This window comes from Diabrotica undecimpunctata, chromosome 7 (assembly GCF_040954645.1).
Source record: "Diabrotica undecimpunctata isolate CICGRU chromosome 7, icDiaUnde3, whole genome shotgun sequence".
Lineage (NCBI taxonomy): Eukaryota > Metazoa > Arthropoda > Insecta > Coleoptera > Chrysomelidae > Diabrotica > Diabrotica undecimpunctata.
The window spans coordinates 137,500,583-137,523,890 of record NC_092809.1 but is presented as its reverse complement, the minus strand read 5'-3'; the positions used below and the strand labels follow the sequence as shown (position 1 = coordinate 137,523,890).

Here is a 23,308-nt window from a genome sequence, read left to right as displayed (position 1 = left end):
TTATTGTTTTCTAACAAAAAATACAGTAGTTTTAAAGCAAATACAACTTTGGACTTATTGATTCACCGTAAAAGTAAATTTTATTAGAAGCTAAATCAATATTTTCCTTGCTATCGGTACTTGCTACTAATTGTAATTGATAAATTGTTATAATTAATATAATAATCGTTATAAATTACATATTGTCGATATATTATCGAGTGCTACCAACGCTAAAACTCATAGAAACTCAAAGAAACTCATAGAAACATAACACAAAAAAATTAATATATAAACCAAGAAAAAAAATCGAAAGAGAATTGCTTTACTGACAAATGTACAGACTTTAAAATAGCTGAAAGAAATCACGACACATTTAATTTACGTAGTAAAATCAAAGAAATTGCTTCTTCTGTATGTTTCCCTCCTATTGGAGATTGGATATTATTAGAGTATTATGTATTTACTTCGTTGTTGGTCTTTCCCGACAATATATTTTATAGGAATGTGTATTTTTGTTCCCTTATTAATTTCCCTCATCAGAATTTAGTATTACTTTGAGTTTTTCATTGAGTCGGCGTAGTATTTCTTCATTTGTGATTCTACTGACCCAAGATTCTGCAGACTTATATCACGATTTCAATACATCTTCGAATTTCAAAGTTTTAGTCAACTGGTTTCATTTATAAAGATTCACTCCAAGATATTTGTGATTCTTCACTTTTTCACTGGTGGTTCTTTCTAAACATAATATATTCAGTTTTCTTGACATTAATCTGTATCCTATCATTATTGATTGTTCTGTTCATATCTTCTAGTAGAAGATGAAGATCTTCCGATGTTCTTACCAACTGAACAGTTTGGTCTCCATATTGAATGTTATTCTTATACCGTCATATCGTCTTGTAATGATTTTGTCTGATATCTGACATATTCTTATAATTTGGTCTCTGATTACAATATAAATTCAGGATTATTCTTTCTTCTTCTTCTTTGGCTTTTTCCATTATGAGTTCGCCGTTTTCGTCTTCCACAGCACTCTATTCTCCCAGTCATCTTCTCTGAGTTCTCTATCTATCATATCATTTCCTATGTATGTTTTCGATCTTGTAACAGGTCTTCCTCTCCGTCTTCTTCAGTCCAATATTATTTTCGGCAACCTGTGCTCTGGCATTCTTTGTATATGCTCGTACCACTGCAGGGCTCTGTTTTCCAACTTTTTTTGTAATTGGTCATTCTATTTCTATTCTGTTTTATATTCTAAGTTTCAGCTTCTAGTAGACGCAGTTATGAATACAAATGACTGATTAACGCGATTGGTGATCGGAATATTCTTTTGCATTAGCGTTCTTAGATATTGTATTGTATATATCAGTATTGTATATAGTGCTAAACATGTGTAATATTACCTAGAGTTACGGACGAGAGTACTCTTATTACTGATTTCAAGTCCACAACCTTTGCCACAGCATTGAGATCTCCGGTTAAGATACTGATGTGTTGAGTCTTTGTTGTTCTTATCACCTTTTCTTAGTTATTATAAAATGTATTGTCTTCTGAGGTTGATTCATCTTATGGCCGTCACATCAATAGTGTGACTAATGAGGCTTTTTACAGTGTGTATCTTTATATGTATCTAATTATTTCCTTTCTGATTGGGTCTCTCTCCACACCCACATTAAATCACTTTTACTGTACTCATCGGAAACATGGACATTTCCCAAGAATTTTTTTTTCGCTTTATAGGCTGGATATTCTGACCAAATAAATTCCTAAATGAAATACATACTATGAAAGTTACTTGATCAAGAAAAAATTTAAATTACAGTTAGAAAACAGTAATGGCGATGTATTGGATCAACTTGAAGTTATGGATTACAAGAGTCCAGAAAAAGAAGAAAAGGAAGATTAACGTACAAATTAGAAAAATATACTAAAAGAGAAACTTCGAACCAAGGTAAATGAATAGCCAGAAACAGAAGATAATATCAGATCGTTTTTAGTCCATATTTCTCACAGAAGGTACTTGGTTGTTTAGTAATAGTTAGATTTGTTCAGTGGTTCAGTTCAGTTCAATGATTACAGTGTTATCTGGATAGCGTATATTGCTGATTCTTTCGTTTATTATTATTCCATCGGTTACAGATAGCAGCGCTTCTTTAGAAATAGATTCAATATACATATACATTGAATAGTTATGGGGACAACATACATTCTTGCCTCACTTCTCTCCTTATTTGAATTTCTGAACTGGGTTCGTTGTCTTTTTTTTGCTCTTTTATTCCAGTAAATGTTTTGTTATAGTCATTAAGTTCATTTTGTCTATGTTTTCTTTTCTTTAGAATTTGGACTAATTTTTCTTGTTTTACTTTGTTGAATGCTTCCTTAAAATGAACCTTAAAACCTGCACATCGATATTCAAATCCATACATCTTTGAGCTATCGAGTGAAAAGCAAACAACGCCTGCCAGCTTCCTGTTTCTGACCAGACGGACTAGTTTTTCCAAGTCAGATCTTGTTTTCCGAATCCTATGATCAGTAGAGTTTGTTAAAATTGACGATTAATTAGGTCTTTAATGTATTTGTTTTCCGTTGCCTTATGTATCTTCATGCCTTTGATCAAAGAAGGTATCCTTCCACTTACCGAGTCTTTTACCCGAAGCTGTTGGTCGTAAGTGGAAAATTCCTTAAATATCAGATGTCAGAATTGCACTGGATAATCAGGATCAAGATCATCACACGGGCAGCTGAGGTTGATATTTGGATAGGATATACGTTGCGCATCACTACCCCTTGCATTACGTCTTGAGTATGAGTTTACCTAAACCAATGCGGATTGGTATAGCTCCAATAACGACAGATATAAGTGTTTACTTTTTCATTCAATATTAAGGTTTTGAACTAGACGACTTACTTCTCGTTTGTAAATGGAAACTATTTCAATTTTTTCTTCTTTGGTATAAATAATTTTGATCGTAGTTGAACATGATCTTATAACTGTGGCAAATATGTTTATTTTGATATTGGCTCCATTTGTTTATAGTTTGCATTCTTATTAATTTACGTGATTTTTAAACTTTGAAAATTTAGAGATTTGTCGGTAACCAATCGATTGGATTAAAAAAATAAAAACCGTCGTCTAAATAACGAAAACCCTTTTTAAGTTTTCCAATTATGGCTCATTTGAACGTTGCTGGTCCCATTTAAAAATTTCTAGAGAGTTGCAACCCCCGCACAGGGTTAAAGTTACAAGAATAGTTATTTTTGCATAACAATTAGTTTTTATTCAAATTAACAGCATTCAATGTAGCAACAATTCAAAAAGAATGGTTTTTGGATTTTGGTAAATCATTAATTTTACCGAGTTTAGGAAGGTACACATTTTTATTGCGACACCGCGTATATAATTAAATGTTAGCTACAATGTTATGTTACCTTTTGGTTTTTTAGATGAGCATTTTGCTCTAGTGAAAAGTTACTTGTGACCAGATTGCAACCACATTGTCCTAGAAAAGCATAGAGAATGTTTCCCTAATTCCACTTTTTTTTGCAGCAAACTATTACAGACAGTATAGTAAAAGATGATCCGACCTATGACGGAGACGCGTACTACAGTCAGGCCATCATTTATGGGTTCTTCTCGCTATTTAATTGGTCAGCCCCATCAGTTGTTAGTATAATTGGTCCTAAATTTTCAATGTTCCTGGGAGGCACAGTTTATGTGTAAGTATAGTTTTGTGACCAATCTTATAAACGTTGATATATCTATCAGAACTATTTTTCAGGAAAATAGGTTTAAGTTTGATAAGTGTTAAGAACTAAAACAAATTTTAAAATGGATTATCGATTTATATTAAGAGTTTTATCTAAAAAACCTGAGGAATGGTTTAAGTCTGTTTTTATAGCAATTCCGTAGAACCAGTGGTTAAAAAGATGCGATTAATATAGATTAATTAGTCTGATGAGCCACACATTGAAAATTTTTCTTCGCATTAATTATGGAAGAAGTCATTGCGGAAGAGACCTAGAAAAACCCAGTTTGGATTTAGGAATGCGCTGGGTACCTGTGAGGCACTTTTTGGCTTAAATGTTTTTTTCCAAAAATACCGCAACCAACATAAAGATATTTATGTGGCTTCTATCGATTACGAAAAGGCTTTCGATAGGTACGCTAATATTTTCTGATTAAGAACCAAAGGCATTAAGAATCAAAGGCCTTTTCAAAGTCTCTTAGTTAACATCTAGACATCTCTGTGTTAGGACGTTCAAGACAAAGAGAGCTTCTCTTGTACCTAATCCTTTTCTGAATCCCATCTGTTTATCGTTAATATCGATATCTAAGTTTTGATAGATTCGGCTGTGGATGACTCTAAAAAATATTTTAAGCAGATGACTCATCAAGGAGATTGTTCGATGATCTGAACATTGCATTGCCTTAGTTTTCTTCGGTATGGTGACAAACGTAGACAGCAACCATTCCTGAGGTATTATACCAGTACTGAGAGTACTGAGTAGAAACAGTTAACAATCATCTATTAGGGCGCCAACGTTAACGATAACTGTGATATAAACAAAGACATAAGAATACGCATTGAGAAAGCCAGAGGCGCCTTCTATAAACTAAAGACTCTCACTAATAGAGATATTACATTAAATCTTAAAATCAGATTAATACGCTGTCACATATTCTCCACATTGCTGTATGGCATGGAGAGCTGGACCCTTACAGAGACACTAATGAAAAATTGGAGGCTTTTGAGATATGAATTTACCGACGAATATGCCAGATAAGTTGGATTGATCGAATAAGAAATTAAATAGCTTTACGCCGAATGAAAAAGAGCACAGAAATAACGAAAACAATAAAAATTCGAAAGTTACAATATTTTCGTCATATAATGAGACATCCAGAGAGATATAACTTCTACAGTTCGTAATACAGGTCAAGATCGCCGGAAAAAGAGGCACAGGCCGAAGAAGAACATACTGGTTCCAAAATTTCTGAGAATAGTATCAAGAGACATCCGTTAATCTGTTTACGAGTTGCCGTAAACGAAGTTAAAATTGCCAATATGATCGCCAACGTTCGATAATTGGACAAGGTACTGAAAGAAGAAGAATTCCTTGATTGATATAAACTAAAAGATAATACAAGAATTGTTAAAAGATGACATGAAACAATAAGAAAGATTGAATACCAATAGAAAAAGTTTAAAAGTACAGATATCTTGGTACGAATATTAATGAAAATAACGAATATAATAGAAGAAATAAGGATGATAATAGGACAAACTACAGCGATATTCAATAAAATAAAAAAATCGCTATGCAAACGTTAACTTTGTTTTATAACTCAAAGTAGAAATATTACGCTAATATGTGTATTCCGTGCTGCTATAAAATGGATGGCAGGATTTTAAAGAAAGGTATAAATGACCCACTTGATGGATTTGAGATGTGGGCCCACATAAAGATATTAAAAATGAGTTGGGTAGACAGAGTAACGAATGCTGAGGTCCTCAGAAGAATGAAAAAGGAAAAAGAAAATGATGAATGTGTGCATTACTAAAACTATAATGGGAAAACAGTATAAGAAAAAGGAGTATTTCCTGATTGAATATTCTAAGAAAATGGTATAAATTTAGTTTAGTTGACTAAACCGACCAAACGGTTATTAAAAAAATGTTTTCATTACAATGAATAAACCCAAAGTCAAAAGACCAAATGCCTGTTTTAGACCAACTGCAACTTTGCCAAATCGAAATGCAGCGCAATATTAAATTCAACTAATAATAATTAAAATAATATCGTTTTAGATCTTCCATAACACACTCTTTTTATTTTCCAGCTCCTTCATACTACAGTTCCTAGCTCCAAAAGCATGGGGAATGTATTTATGCAGTGCCTTATTGGGTATAGGAGCCGCTATGATTTGGACTGGACAAGGCAATTATCTAACTTTAAACTCTACGAAGAAGCACATAACAAGAAATTCGGGAATATTTTGGGCGTTACTTCAGTTAAGGTAATATTTTTTTAGTGCTCATACATGTATATATACCATTGGATACTATTACTTTACCTAAAAAAATATTAAACTAAAAATTATGTATTGAAGTGTATTTTTGAACGAATATTCTTTTCCAATTTTTATTTTAGCATTCATTTGTAATCGTAATGTCATCGTAATTTGTAAGATTACGTATCTGATCACTATTTTCCTAATTAATATGTAGAAGCATCATGTGATCATATACGTAAAAGCAATGAAAAAAATATCATAATTTCTATAGGCTTTCGCATTGTTTATTTATTTTTAAAAGTATTTAAAACCATACATTTTAACCGACTTATACATTCCTTTATCATCTCTTGCATACTCATTCTCTTCCAGTATGTTTGTTGGAAATACGTTCGTCTTCTTTGCTTTTAAAGGAAAGACAGAAGTTGACAAGAGCACAAGAACGTTCGTAATCACCACGTTGGCTGCAGTTGGCGTTGTTGGACTAATAGTTCTATTCGTGCTACCGAAAGCGTTTAAAGAAGAAGAAGATGAGGAAGAGGAAGTAGAAGAAGCGAAGCCACAAGGCCCAGTGGAAGCTTTTCTCGGATCAGTGAGACTGTTTTTCACGATGAGGATGTTTTTGCTCAATTTCGCATTTTTGTATACAGGTAAGTTGTTTTCATTACGTTTTCTGTGTAAAATTGAACTAGAAAGGTCTATTAAGGTGAAACAACTGCGATTGTTATTATGGTTAAAATTCAAAACCAAGATTCTTCTTTAAGTTCACTCTGACTATTAACTTTTAAAGATTTTTCCTCAAAGGCTTGTCTTTACTGTTCCAGTTTTTGTTCTAAATATCTTTCAGTATTTCCTACTAACACTACATCAATAATTGGAGATTTCAACATTGATTTCAAAAAAGCTTCTAATGAATTAAACAGTTTCCGTGATCTAATTTCTACTTTTGGCGCTTCAGTTGTTTCTCTCAAAACAGCAACAGAATTAGCTATATATTACCGAAATATATGTAAAGTTAACTGAAATTAATTTTCCATTAAAAAAATCACGTACTCATGGTAAAGCTCCAATTTCCTGGTTTGATAATGAATAGAAATGCGAGAAAATCTTTCCACAGTCAAGATAATTGCTGATGTTACAAAGGAATACAGTGAGTATAAAAAATTTAAGATGCACTATAAATCAACAATATCATTAAAGAAAAAACTGGCTTGTGAGAATTTCTTTTCCAATTCAGAAAATATATCTCGTGATAGTTGGAAAGTTATAAATTATCACAGAAATAAATTTCAAAATAAAAAAGTCTGTCCAAGAGCGATTACATCAAACGATTTCAATAATTACTTTACTTCAGTGGCTAAACATATTAGAAGTTCTTTTAATTCTATAAATGAAAATGTAGCACCAGATTTTTTGAAAGTTGTACACTCTCCTTGCGAATCTTTAATTTTATTACGTGTTAGTGATACTGAAATCAGGAATGTTTTGCATAGATTGAAAAATTCACACTGCACGGATTTTTATTTCTTAAACAAAAAAATAATTGTGGAAACAATCGATATAATTATTGACAAATTAATTATACTTTATAATAATTGTCTTACTGAAGGGATTTTTCCAGATGTTTTAAAAGTAACAAAAGTGCTACCAGTGTTCAAAAAGGATGCTTTAGATGAAATTGGAAATTATCGTCCCATCTCAATCATTCCCATTTTCGGCAAAATTTTTGAGAGTATTCTAAATGTTCGTTTGGTAGAATATCTAGAAAAACACAAAATACTTCACTGTAATCAATATTGCTTTAGAAAAAAGTGTAGCACTACACTAGCTATACAGAAAATTGTGAGAGATATAGTTGATGGCTTGGAGGAAAGTCATTTTGTGTCTTTGACATTGTGTGACTTATCCAAAGCTTTTGACTTTGTTTCGCATGAATTACTGTTGTAAAGAATGCATAAATACGGTATTAGGGGAAACACTCTTAATCTGTTTAGATCATACCTAACAAATAGAAAACAGGCAGTTTTTCTTAATAATATTCTGAGTTTAACACTGTCGAATATGGTGTACCTCAAGGTTCGATATTAGGACCCACTTTGTTTCTTATTTATCTGAACGATTTATTTCACTACACTTTTCCCATAAAATGTGTTTGCTTTGCAGATGATACAATTCTCATAAATACTGATATTAATCAGAATAATTTAAAAATTAAAATAGATAGTGATACCCAGAAAGCAAAAAACTGGTTTGCACATAATGGGCTAAAGCTAAATGAAGAGAAAAATCAGAATTTGGTTTTTAGTTCTGATTGGAAGTATATCTCAAGAACTAGTGTTAAACTATTAGGAATCTTTCTAGATGATAATTTGGATTGGCGTACTCATATAGATTACTTAAGTTCTAGACTTGCTACAAGTATATTTTTAATACGCAACTTAGTTTATATTATTCCTAAAAGTATTCTTATAATGTGCTACTTTGCATGATACAATAGCCATTTACAGTACGGAATAACTGTTTGGGATAATTCTTCTTACGCAGATCGAATTTTTAAATTACAAAAAAGTGTAGTGAGGATACTTGCAAGAGCAGTATAGGGTACACAGTAAACCTTTATTTCTGGATTTAGGTATTACGCCACTACCTTCACTCTATATATATGAGACGCTGATTGAAATTCATGCCAACAAAGGTAACTTTAACATAAGCTGCAACGTCCATGATCACGATACAAGATCTAGAGAGGCTATTAGAGCACAACGTTTTAGGTTGACAAAGAGCATAAAAAATTCGACTGATGTTGGTTTGTATAACTTTTTGCCAGATGAAGTAGAAAGTCTTCACTTGTTATCGTTTAAGCTTAAAATCAAATCACACTTTTTGAAACTTTGTTTCTATTCAAAAGAGTACCTAAGTACAGCTTTTACACAATAGTACTAGTTTGGTCAGGGTAGTTGCCTATTATAATTATATTTCATGTTTTTTATAATTCCATTAAGTGTGTTTGTCGTTTTTTTTAATTGTTTTTATTAAATATATACATGTTTGTAATATTTAAATTTGCCAAAAATTTTATATGTATTGTCACTATTCCTTTGACTTGTCAAAAACAAAACTATTTTTGTATATTGATTAAATAAATTCTATTCTATTCTATTCATCATCAGCATACATTAAGCGCCATAGAATCTTACCTTGTAGTTTTCCCTAAAAATCTGATGCAACACTTGTTATCATCTCATCCAATTTTTCTAGCTCTATCTATACAAAAGCTAAATACATATATATTTGGTTGAAAATATTATTGTAATAATTTAACAATAAATATTTAGGGCTTAGCATGACTTATACACGTAAATAATAGATAAAATTTAATCTATCAATGTATTAGATTCAAACAATATGAACTTTTATTCATTATTTCAATGTACAAAATAATTGTTATCAAGTCCATATATCGAATTATCAAATCCATATGAGAGTATATTTAGCTATATTGGAAAAATCATTCGATAAAGCAAAAATAAAAGTAAAATAGTTATTTAGTAGGCGCTCCGATAAGTATATATATATATATATATATATATATATATATATATATATATATATATATATATATACATATATATATCTCAAGAGGAATCTACTATCAATTTTGAATAAAATCCTTTGTATAAAAAGGTATATAAAAAACCCAGTTGGGCTATGTTAAATTGGCAAAACGTTTTCGGAATAAGTATTCCATCATCAGTACCAAGTTAATACATGGATGTAGCCACTAAATATGGGGTTACAAACCCTTTAAAAATTGCTAATTGAAATTTAGTTTACATAATGTCTGTTTTACAATTTAGATGGTAAAGTTACCGTTGGATTGGTAACATGGCGACATATGACTCTGCAATAAGTTGCAAGTCCTGAGACGGTATGTCTACGAGGACTTCAATAAAGCAACTGAGTTGCTTTATTGAAGTCCTCGTAGACATACCGTCTCAGGACTTGCAACTTATTGCAGAGTCATATGTCGCCATGTTACCAATCCAACGGTAACTTTACCATCTAAATTGTAAAACAGACATTATGTAAACTAAATTTCAATTAGCAATTTTTAAAGGGTTTGTAACCCCATATTTAGTGGCTACATCCATGTATTAACTTGGTACTGATGATGGAATACTTATTCCGAAAACGTTTTGCCAATTTAACATAGCCCAACTGGGTTTTTTATATACCTTTTTATACAAAGGATTTTATTCAAAATTTTTAATATATGGTATACAGCCAAACACAGGAACTTAGTTTCCTTGTGGAATCTACTATCGGTAATACATTCTCGTAGACCGCCAATGTCATAATTTCAATTGAAGCGTAGTTTTGTTTTGACAGCGTGTGAAAGCGGGAGTGTGATTCTTGTTTTTGGTAATGAAAGCGTAATGCATTAGTAGAAAAAGTACTTCTGAAGTACCTAAAGCAAATCTGTTGTTCACATTATATATCTGGCGGCGCCCATGGGTGCAGGTCCAAGTCATGACGCAAAATTGTAAACTGTCGAGTGAAAGACCGAATTTTTGGGAGATGCGTATAATCGACTTCATTAGACTCTTCTGTAAACTCCAACGGACAACGGCGATGTTTTCAGTAGATCTTGCGTTTCGTAGACGTATTTGTGTTGGTTGATTGTTTACACTGAACCAGTGGACTCAAATTTATACATCTGCTAATAGTAATTTAGGTAGGACGATTATGGCAGCCGTAAAATGGGCGAAGGATGCGGAACATTTCCCGAACAAAGCGCTCATTTTGATAAAACAATTTTATCATTTGGACGGAGTGTACGCTACATTCATCTACATTCTGCTACATCCATGGTGATTTGAAGAAAAAATGACAGTCAACTTCACAGATCTAGCTTCAGCAATATGGGCGCTACAAGTGTCCTAAAAGTGTACTAAAAATTTTGTGCCACTCCATTTAAACTTGACTGTGTAAACAAGGTCTGAAAAATCATAAAAATAAGATAATACCTTTGGTAAACAATAATAGCTTTGCAGTTGAAACATTGGGTTTAACGTGTCATTAAATAAGTAATTATTAAATATTATTAAAGTATTATTAGATAAATATTAAATAGTATTTACCTAATGAAACATATTCCTAACATGATAATTTATTTCATCATTATTTAATCGCTTTAAAAGTTAAAAATTAGAATAGAGATATAATAATAAAAAATGTTAATTGACGAACAAAAAGAAAACAACTAATATTAAACACATTCCATCTATGAGAACTAGAAACTACATCTGTCAAGAAAATCAGATATCTTTGGACCAAATACTTATATTCAAACTCCTAAGAGACATCTTCACTAAGAGACATCTTTAAGAGCAACATCCCGATAGCTATGAAACGGAAGACATTTGACCAATGAGTTCTTCCTATTATAACATACGGAGCAGAAACTGTTACGCTCACAAAAAAAAACAGCACTAAAAATGCGAGTGGCACAAAGGCACATGAAAAGATCAATTTTCGGCGTGACAAAAAAAGACAAAATAAGGAATCAAGGCTTAAGGAAAAGAACAGGTATCAGTGATGTCGTCGAACGTATAGCCAAGCTGAAATGGAATTGGGCAGGTCACATAGCGAGACTGAAAGACACAAGATGGACCAGAAAACTAATTGACTGCGCCCACGAGAAGACAAACGCAGCAGAGGACAACCACCAACACGCTGGATGGACGACATTAGACGAATGTCCAAGAAATGGCAACAAGAAGCACAGAACCATGAAGAGTGGCGAAAAATGGGAGAGACCTATGTCCAGCAGTGGACAGAAGAGGTTGCATGATGATGATGATGATGATAGACATTATAAATAAGAAAACTGAGAAAACGCAAGATCTAAACAAACTTATAGCGAGCAAGAAAAGCCCGAATTCTCAGATAATAGTCATCATCATCATTCTGGCTTTGAAACCATGCGCGGGTCCTAGTCTCCTTAAGAATTTCTCTCCAGTCGTCCCTATCCATCGCTTTCCTCCGCCAGATAAGGGTCCTGCTACAATATACTTAATTCTGAAATTAATATGTACCAATAGAACTGTCTCAAAATAAGATACCGATAAAAGAAATAGCAAGAGGACACCAATAACAGGTGCGAAGAGATGTCTGTTTATATGTAACTATCTACCCGTATTTAAAATATTATCTAAATACACTCTAGATTTTTAAAAGCAATGAAAAAACTTAATGTAGTTACGTTAAATTAAACTTAAATTATTTTACCCGTTAGTTGTTAAATAGGGACAAAAAAACTTAACTAAATATATTTTAAATACGCATTTGTCCTCACTTGCACCTTCCATGTATTGGGACCGAGATTGGGTGTGTCCTGACGTAGATGTAGTCCCGATGATTCCAGAAATCCAGATGTGGCATCGAAGCTTCTTCCATACCGAGAACACGTCGTCCATTTAACGCAGAGAACAGTAGGTTCTGTACATTTTTTTATCTCCATTTCCAGTTTTTAATTACCATTTTTATATTTTCTTTTTGGATTTGAAGATTTTTATTCGATAGACAGGATCGCCATGTGGTGTGCTACGCTAACCCAACCGATTCTCCATGTTGCACTTTCAAAAAATGGATGCTACTTTTTCGTCCTTTATTTAATAACTTCAGAATTATAATTTAACCCAGGTTGGGTTGAAACATTGTAAATACAAGTCAATTTCTATAGTCTACATATGTCAGCAAATGACTAACAAATCCTTCTGTCTCGCTGATTTGATAAGGCCGGGTACGTGTAAATACAAAATGTTTTTTTATTGCAAATCCAATGAACTAAATAAAAAATTTGTATTTTGATACTCCTCAACAGACTACAGACAACAGATTTATATAATACATTGAAGAAGAAACAGAACAAATAATTCTACACCGTCCAGGACTTGAAATAACAAGCAAAAAATGACAAATAAACTCGGAGAGCAGCTTACGATGGGAAATATATATATATATATATATATATATATATATATATATATATATATATATATATATATAATGTCGGTTTACAACGTTCTTCGACGTCTTCCGATTTCCAATCTCCATCTCATTCTATCGTTCCATAGATCGTCCTCCAGTTCTCTTTCTCTGATTTCTTTATCAACTTCTTCTCTCCAACTTCTTCTAGGCCTTCCTGGTCTCCGCCTACCTCTTGGTTGCCATTCAAGAATTTGTCTTGGTATTCTGGGATGGGAAATTCTTAGAATATAAGCACAACAAAGCAGAAATTCAACGCGATGCTTAATAGCACCAACGAGTTAATAAGGACTAAGGAGAACAAAGAACGCTATCGTTCTCATTATTACGTACAGCTACCATATAAACAAATGCAAAAGTTACAAATACTTCACTATTCTTCTTCTTCGGGTGGCATATGCAAAGCTGCACGCCCGCGATCAAATATCCAATTCTATGGTCGTAAGGAGACCAGAACACCCCCTTCAGCCTGTCTAAATATAGTAGCGGTGGGCGTCTGGTATTCCACAACATTCCCTTATATTTTTAGCTAGGAATTTTATTTGTATCTGGGTCCCCTCAACACATCTCCCAAGTAAGATATTTTACGATGTTTTATCGTCGTACAACTTAAGTAGAAATTTTAAGTCGCCTTGAAGTTTTTTCTTCCTCCATATATTGAAATACATTGTAGATTACCTCATGAAGTTGAGCTTTTAAAATAGTTTTATGTAGTTTACTTTTAAACTCCATTACTCCCTTAATACGGCACTGTTCTAATATAGTCATCACTTGAGCACAATTAAAGGAATGCAATCAAGTGTTCTAAACTGTAGAAATATTGTGGACAATTAGGGGGCGCTACTTATAACCGGCCATGGTTTATCCTTGTACTGTAACATCGATAAGATTAATTCATCGTGTTTGTGGTAAGAAAATGGAGTGATTTTACTGAATCAGTTTTCACTGAGGGGAGAGAGAGGAACATTCGCATAATACCATGCATATACAGTACTAATAAAAAAGTTAAGGCCAGAAAGAACCTAGTAGGACAGGAACAGATGAGAACGCAATGCCGGCTGCCAAATGTAGTAAGAGTGGAAAGAAATACCACGTTAACGATATATTTACATGAGGAGAACAGAGGGAGACGGACTACCAAGAATTTCGCTTAAAGAAAAACCAGTAAACGCAGGGAAGTTGGCTCTACCTCCTAAGAATGATTACAACGATTAATAAGTATTAACAGACCATAAGCTCTTAAACGAGACGAAGATCTTCGCTCAGTTAGGAATTTCAGCAAAGGCATAGGGACTAATTCAACAATGAGCACATACTTCGAGTTACCGTTTAGACAGACTGTTGAACAAGCAAATAAATATCTATTATTAAATTGAGAACATCCTCCACTGCAATAAATTAAATATTTTGTTTTAGATAAAACACACTCCGAGAGTATTTACTTATGGCATTTCTATTCATCATCATCACCCAGCCCTTTGCGTCCACTGCTGGACATAGGATGATTCTCTCTCCTGATGCCAACCATAATGTAGCTTCACCTTTTTTAAAAAAATTTAAACTGTTTGTCCTTGTGTAGTGTAATTTATTTGATTACATGAAATTAATTTTAACTTTAGAATACCTGTCAAAAAAATAATGATAGTATGTAATTCTTCTTTAATGAAGATTTCATTTTTATAATCATCTTAATTTTTTAAGGTTTGGAGTTGGGATTCTTCAGTGCGATATATAGTTCATGCCTTGGATTCACCAAAAATTTTGAAAATCGTAAAGAACTTGTAGGGATATCTGGTATATTTATGGGACTAGGAGAGGTTCTAGGTAAGTAAACAGATAAGTTTACAAATAATATCTGTAGAAAATGATTCTTTATTTTATAGTTATTCTAAAATTTTGTGAAATGTAATAAAATAAAAGCAAAATTTATTTGCCATATTAATCTCATATTTGTTATATAAATTTGCAAATCAGAAATCATTTTTCTGAGCAAAAGGATTTCGTGATCATTTGTTTTTTGTGAATCTTCGTTTTCTGTCACTGCGTACAATATATTCTGAATTTTTTTATTTTCGAGTGATATCATACACTTTTCTTTTGTTGTGACTCCTCTTAAGGAAGACTCGCACTACTCATGTATTTGGCAAGTACACCAATATTTGAGTACACCAACTCAACTTCAAGTACAGCGCTCCCATTACTCGTGTATTTGACAAGTACGCCAATATTGGGGTACTTTGCAAGTAAAACAAAACGCTAGAATTCGCAACATTAAAAACCCCGCCACGCTCGCGCTACCGAGTACTGCCAGAAATTAATTGCGAATTGCGACGAAGTCGGCTAGTAGTGGGAGTGCATCGGCAAGTATGAAATTGTCAAATTCGCAAATAATTGAAATCCCTTTAACTTTTGGCATTTTTACCGACAATCGTAACAAGTTGTAATTGTACAAGTAATAGCTGAGTGAACCACTCCCACAACATGGTAAATAATATAGCAAATATAGGCAAGTGACAAATAATATTTGCCAAATACACGAGTAGTGGAGTAGTGGAAGCCTACCTTTACATATAAAAAGAAGTTTCAAAATTTGTTTTATGGACATTATTCTGTTTCAGCCACTAACAAAACAATTTTATATTTTGAATTATTTGCTTGTTTCAGAGTGTTCGAACCGATTTTATAAAAATAAAAAAGCGTAGCGTTAGCACTTCTTGTGATTGATCCTGTGGGCGGGGACTATTCGCCAGTTTATTGCGTGTTTAATTTTTCTTTTTTTTTTTGGAGAGTTGATTTCCATGCAGTTGGAAGTTTTTGGGCATCATCTCGTGTATTTAAATTGTTTTGAATGTTTTTCAATTTCTATTGCTTCCTTTATAACACACTTTGTCCTATTTTTAATGTAAGCTAGGAGATTGTTTGATTCAACTTTATGTTATATCCTGTGCTTATGACATATTGTTTTATAGAGGACGTTTTCTCTTTTCTTTCGACGACATTTCGATGTTCTTTTTGTCTTTCCTGTATTCTTCGATTTGTCGCAATTCTCATAAGGGATCTTGTATACCTACTCCTGCCAACTTTTCTTTGACGGATGCTAATATGGTTGAAATTGTTTTGTCGGTGTTAAACACAATCGCTATTTTGTTATTCTTTAAAACTCGTTTTGATAGATATCGTCAACGTACCTAAACCATAGTTTTGGGTTTATGTTATGTCCTGCTGTTCCTATTACTCATGTTTATATTTCCTATTAACGGTGCATAAAAAGGTTTCCTATTAACGGTGACAGTGGTGAGCCGATTGTTCCTCCTTCAACGTGTTTGTACCTTTGGTCTTTGAGCTCCACTTTTCTGGGTCATCGCTTAGACAAAAATGTTTCTCCTATACCTTGCATCCCCTAAGCACAATGGTGTTATATCTTAGTATTGGGGAGCATCATAGTATCCGCACGTATGATTTGCTTGAAAATTTGGATTTAGATTCCTCTAACTCTTTACTTCTCTTTTGGACTTGATCCCAGGGTTGATTTTAATTGGGGGGTGAAAGCCACCCCTTGGATACCCAAGCCACCCACAAATGGATAAATTGTGAATAAATGTTCATTTTTCAAAAACACAACTGTTTAGTAAAGAAATCTAAATTTAAATATAATAATAGTATAATTAAATAATTGTAAACTACTTGAATTTACAATTAGACGATTCTTTTCTATTATGGGTAGTTTTCACCCCTAAAAATTAAAAAGCAACCAACGGCATAAGTCCAAAAGCGTAGTGGAGGGTAAGTAAAACCTAAATCGAAATTTCCATGGCATTCGGTGGTGACACGGAAAATTACACGGTATCGCCGTATTTCACGTTCACTTACTGGCCTAGAGTCAGTTGTGGTGCGGGTATCAGGTGAAATGCCGATTGGCCATGGTGTAGATATGTATGTGCGTATTTTATGTTTGTGTGTGTGACCGTGCATGAGCAAACGTGTGTATATGTATGATCATGTATCGTATGTCATGTTTCCCGATTGATCCACTGGTATTTATTTAGATATATATATATATATATATATATATATATATATATATATATATATATATATATATATATATATATATAAAATATACATGTATATATGTGTGGCTTAATACATGGAATAAATACAACGATGGTTGTAAATCGTAAGTACAGAATTTAAAATACAAACTAAAAGCTATCGTCCAATAGCACCTCTCAGCTGCTACTATAAACTATTGGAACGACTTATCTAAAACAGAATAGGCCCATAAATTCTTGAAAATAGCCCACTCGAACAAGCAGGTTTCATACCTAGTCCAGAAACCGGTTTACAAAAGCATCAGAAGACAGCTACAGTTTTTGTGGATCTGACAGCTGTCTACGACACAGTATGGAAGGAGGGATTCCTATATAAGCTGACCAAACTAATTTCGTGCCAAAGAACATTGAAACTAATAAACAACATGCTCTCTGATCGATATTCCAGGTAACTCAAGGGAAATGGCATAAGCAAACAGAGGAAATTAAATAATGGAGTACCCGAAGGATCAGTCCTTGCTCTGATACTTTTCAACTTTCAACTGAAGTTTCAATGTTTGGTAATCTTCTCTTTTACAAGATTTATTTTTAAAATCGGTACAGTTTAGTAAAATACTTGAAGAGCTTTTTAATTGTTCTCTAATTAAAAATGTATATATGGGTTTTATATTAAAAAATTTAATAATATTTATGCACTGATCGTAATTTATCTGCTGTTAAACAGAAATTATTTTTCGTTTGAGTGTTTGATGTTAAAAACATTTCACCGAAAAATAAAACAGCCTTTTACAAACCAAATTGAATTAACTACTTGTACCACTCAATTATTATTCGAGTGGCACATGGAAACTTGGGCACACGAGTGTGCACTTTTTTATGAAAAGTATTATTTATAATCAAATAAAATGTATTTTTTGTTTGTAGGTGGTGGAATTTTCGGAATATTCGGTCACAAAACAGTGAAATGGGGAAGAGATCCCGTAGTAAGCACTGGATTCCTGTTACATATCCTCGCATTCGTACTAATATTTTTGAATTTACCTAACAACTCGCCATTTGCAGACACTGATGATCAGGCTATCATAACCAGCAACGCCATTTTAGCTATATTTTGCTCATTCCTTCTAGGATTGGGAGACTCTATTTATAATACTCAGATATTCTCACTTTTGGGAACCGTGTACTCTGATAATAGCGCTCCAGCTTTTGCCATATTTAAATTTAGCCAGGTAAGTTTTTTAACTTAACGAACAATAGAGAACTCAGCATCGATAATTAATAGACTAAATACACAAAGAAAAACAAAAGAAATTGTTGTATATCTGAAAGAGTAAACTAAATTTGGTCATGAATAATAGATAGTTTAATTATTTGTTTTAATTTGAGTAGATGATAATATATAGATCATCGCCATACTTCTGAACTCTGAACTTGTTTACTTCTGTTTTTTGTTGTTTCGTCGTCAAATTTTTTTTTGTAACTTTTGGGTACGTTGATGATACCATAACGCTTTTGTTGTTATAACATATTGTCCGATCTTTTATTTTATAGTTTCCTTAGATATTTCATCTATTTTGAAATAAACGATTTGGGAATTTCTCATCATTACTTCGTTTGCCGACTGGAATTCAAATGTTTCTGGGTCTAAAACAATAACATAACCTTAAAATATGAAAATTCATAGTAAATATCTTAATACTTTGATATTCTTACCTCAAAAATTCATGAACAACAAATAATACCAATCGCACAGAATGACTATTCAAAACCAAAAGTTCTTATTTATTCTTCAAACAATTAAAAAAAAAAACCAATATTTCCAACTTCTAATGGGACAAATACACACAAACTAGAAATGTTTGGAAAGGTTTTTAAAATCCCAGCCCAATGTGACATCAGAGCTTAGGTAATACATAGTCGTTCTTGAATAAATGTTGAGTTGTAAAAGTCTTATTAATATAGTCATGAGATACTATTTGTAGAGGACTGAAAACTTTATTGAAAACAAGTGTTGAAATTGTTCTACGAATTAAACACATTCCAAAATTTTGCAAAAATATAAAAATATAATACATTTGCCAGAGTATTGTTGTCAAAGTTAGGCCAGACGTAGTGCAGAATGTGTATAACGGGTTGCGCCGGTTTCACGATGAAGTTAGATATTAACAGTATTTGCATTGTCATTGTTTTTACTTTATGATTTATTGTTTAAAAAGCAATAAACTTAATGAAATGTACTCAGTTGAGGAAAAATCAGCAATAGTGCGAGCACTGTCAGATCTTTATTTAGGGTAAGAAATTCTAATAGATCAATTCTAGGTTATACTGAAAATACTGAGGCCGTGATTCCTAATTTTAACTGTACATTTTTATTAAAAAACTATAACAAATGTTCAAAAAATCGGCCATTTTGTACTAAGCAGTATTTCAATCGATTGTAAAATTCTCGTCTAACATTAGCACACTCTTCATTAATTCGCATTTTTAATCCTTCAATATCTATACATTTTTGGGCAGAATACATTTTGGATTTTAGATGCGCCCAGATAAATAATCATTTGGAGCTAGATCTCTCTATCTTGGAGACCACTTAATGTTACAGTTAAGTCCAATCAAACAATTAATAAATCTGTTTTTAAGGAATTCCTTAACCTCCCTACTATTGTGCGCAGGGCATTCATCCATTTGAAACCAAATTTTTTCTTTATCTGGGGTTACTTCTGGAAGTCTCGGTGAAAACTCTTCTTGTAGCTAGTTCAAAAACTTTTCTGAATATCAATTTTTCTCATAGAAAAATGTTCCAGTAATCTTGTGTGTTCCGTACGTATAATATTCCTAACCTATACAAGACTTGCAAGATAAAATAGAAGATGTACATCAAGCAAATGATGGCATAACGAAGGCTCTAAAAGAAACAAGAGAAATAACTAAAATAATTTAAGAAAACAAAAGTTTAAAAGTTTTGAGACGAAATACGAACAACATAGGCAACAAAAATATGTACAAAATAAAAAACAAAGATGGAAACATTCATACTGATAGAACCAAAATCCTTGAGGTTGTCGAAGTCCTTTATCGCGAAATGTATGAGAGCACCGACGAAAAGCAAGATCCGCCCATGCCCAAAGTCACAAACCAGAGAGCAGAATTAATGCCAGAAATAACTCAATACGAATTCAAAACGGCACTTTTAGAAATGAAAAATAACAAATCCCCTGCCAATGACGGAGTAGTGATCGAAGCGATCAAACTAGGTGGAAATAAAATTATCTAGGCTTTGACCAAGCTTTTCACCGAATGCATCTACCAAAGAAAAACTCAATGGAACAATGCAGTTATTATTTTATTACACAAGCAAGGAGACATACCAGATCTAAAAAACTACCGTCCTATCAGTTTGCTTTTACACATATATAAACTTTTCACAAAAATTATCAAAAAAAGACTGGACGCTTAATTAGACTTCTATCAGCCTAGAGAACAAGCTGGATTTAGATCGGGATACATCACGAACGACCACCTACTAGTGATAAAGAACCTGATAGAGAAGTGTGCAGAATACAACAAATCATTGGCACTAATATTTGTCGACTACGAGAAAGCATTCGAAACTATAAGCCATCAGAAAATGTTAAAGGCATTGACAGAATGCCGAATAGACTATCGCTATACTAACATAATCAAATATATCTACCAAAATGCCACAGCTAGCGTAAGACTATCTGAACAAGAAACAAATAAATTCTGTATACAGCGAGTGTGGCGAATTAAACAAACAATGAATTATTACGAGAATTAATAATAATTAAATTAACACCAACTGTATTTCCTTCGATAGCCCTGGCGAGATGAATTAACGTTTACTTATAGGTGCAAATAATTATCAAAATTTAAATGGTTGCTATAAACAATCAAAAACAATTTATAGGTTCAGGTAAAACTAGGTGAACTTACCGCTTATTGATGAGCTAATTACCATGATTTACACCAAACAACGAACAAAACAAATTCAATATGAGTGCATTGGTTTTCACTGTCGAGTTGCGTCTGTCCCTCTTAACGATTCACGCTCTTGTGATTAGCGGGATGCATTCCCCGAACCCGAGCGGTACTATAGGGATCGTAGGAATAGAGGGAGGACAAAATGTATTGATTAGGTTATACAACCATATTTGAATTTAAACAGCGAGGAGTACGCAAGGAGACACCGTCTCTCCAAAACTATTCACGACACTTTTAGAACATACTTCTAAGAAGGCACATCTGAATGAGCATGGTATCAACATAAATTGAGAGAAGCTCAGTCATTTGAGATTTGCAGATGACATGCCCACCAACTAGATGGACTAACCACCTGAAGCCGCACAAGAGCGAGACAGATGGAAAGAGCTAAGGGAAACCTATGTCCAGCAGTGGATGCATACAGGTTGATGATGATGATGAATATTTCTAACCAGACATTTATTTTTCGATGATATTGAGTATTGTTTTCAATAATATCATCAGGTTTTCTTGTCGACCAAATCCTATAAATTTAAAAATTTGATTTGAACATTATCATTATTTAATGTAGGTAAATGTACATTCATCGCTAAACAAAATGTTTTTCATTTTCAAACATTTTCTATCTGCATTAGCCAGCCCTCTCTAAAATTTCTCCTCTTAGTTCTTGATGACATTTATTTAACATGAATTTATTTCTTTTCAAAATTTTTAATACTGTAGAATTATTAATTTCAAACTGGTCTGCAATGTTTCGAGAACTTATAGGATTTTCAACTACTGCTGTTAATACATTGATTTCGTTTTGATTTTCTAAATTTCTTGTTTCTTCAGCAATATTGTTTGTACACTTAGGAAGCACGATCCCAGTATTTTCAAACTTATTTAAAATCCTTTGAATTGTTTAATGACAATTGATGGAATTGATCTATTGGGATATCTTACACTAAATAAAGGACTGATAGTGAGCGCACTATCACCTGAATGAAACATGTTTATTATTGCTACTTTCTCCATAACGGAGTACATTTTATCAACTTTATTGTTTTTTAAATAATAAATCATAAAATAAAAATATTGACAATTCAAATATTGTTAATATCTAACCTATCTAACTTTATTGTGACCAAACGCAAACCGTTTTTCACATTCTGCATCACGTGTGGTCTAACTTTTACAAAAATACTCTGTTAAATGTATTATATTTTTGCAAAATTTTTGACTGTTTAATTGAACAATTGTAACATTTGTTTTCAATACACTTTTGAGTCCTCTAAAAATATCATGACTTTTCATGTAAAGTAAATAGGGAAGCAAGAATTCAACATTTTAGAATTTTCTATGGCCCGTTTGACGATTCACTACCCGTAGATATTTTGTCGTCTTTTCTGATTTAGTGCATCGACTTTGGATGACAGAATATGGAATATGTATTTATAGTAGTATATTATAGACTAATATGTATTTATTATAATATTATTACAATATTAATTGTTATTTATTATGATATTAATTGTTTTAGTCTGTTGGAGCAGTTATTACCTTCGTTTCAGCCAAATCTCTTGGACTTCATTACCAGCTAGCCATTTTGCTAGCCATGTCAGTAATAGGTACGTTATGTTTCGTTAGGGTGGAATGGTACGCTAAGAAAAAAGCTGCACTGTTGTCCGCTGAAAAAAGCGGGAAGAGCGAAGAAGCACTGACGGGTTCTCAATGAGGAAAATGGAAGATTTTTAGTGAATGTAATTATAATTGTATATTTTATTTGGTACGATTTTTTACAAGAAATGTCAAATATTTTTTGAAATAAAGAATTTATTTTTTATTTAATTAATTAATTAACGTAATGTGTTATTTATTTTTAGTAACAGCTTTGTGTAACCAACTATAAAACTAAAAGAAGGCGTGATTGGACATCATTTGAGATTTTATTTTATGAAGAAAAAATAAAATATATATCACTTTATCTTAATCTGAAACATACTTACTCCTCAAATATTCCAAAACCTCTCTTTAAACCGATGCTCTCAGTTGTATTTTTGCAATAATGCGTCGTTATTCTAGCCACTATATGTACCAAATGGCAACAATTATTGAAATATAGCATACAAAATCCGAAGATATACGAATCCGACGAGGAGTACGACAGGGTTGCATCTTATCACTGCTATTATTTAATCTGTTTTCGGAGTCTATATTCAGA

At 32.7% G+C, this 23,308-nt stretch overlaps 1 protein-coding gene across 1 annotated transcript in view; it reads left to right on the top strand.

Moving 5' to 3' along the window:
- Positions 1–22,930, top strand: part of LOC140445887 (UNC93-like protein MFSD11) — a 58,193-nt gene extending 35,263 nt beyond the window's left edge. The window contains exons 2-7 of the mRNA XM_072538297.1: positions 3,533–3,702; positions 5,828–6,004; positions 6,374–6,651; positions 14,753–14,875; positions 18,028–18,332; positions 22,628–22,930. Of these exons, the coding sequence (XP_072394398.1) occupies positions 3,533–3,702; positions 5,828–6,004; positions 6,374–6,651; positions 14,753–14,875; positions 18,028–18,332; positions 22,628–22,822 (1,248 nt within the window). The 3' untranslated portion in view covers positions 22,823–22,930. The remainder of the gene's footprint in view (positions 1–3,532; positions 3,703–5,827; positions 6,005–6,373; positions 6,652–14,752; positions 14,876–18,027; positions 18,333–22,627) is intronic.
- The last annotated feature ends 378 nt before the right edge of the window (positions 22,931–23,308 follow it).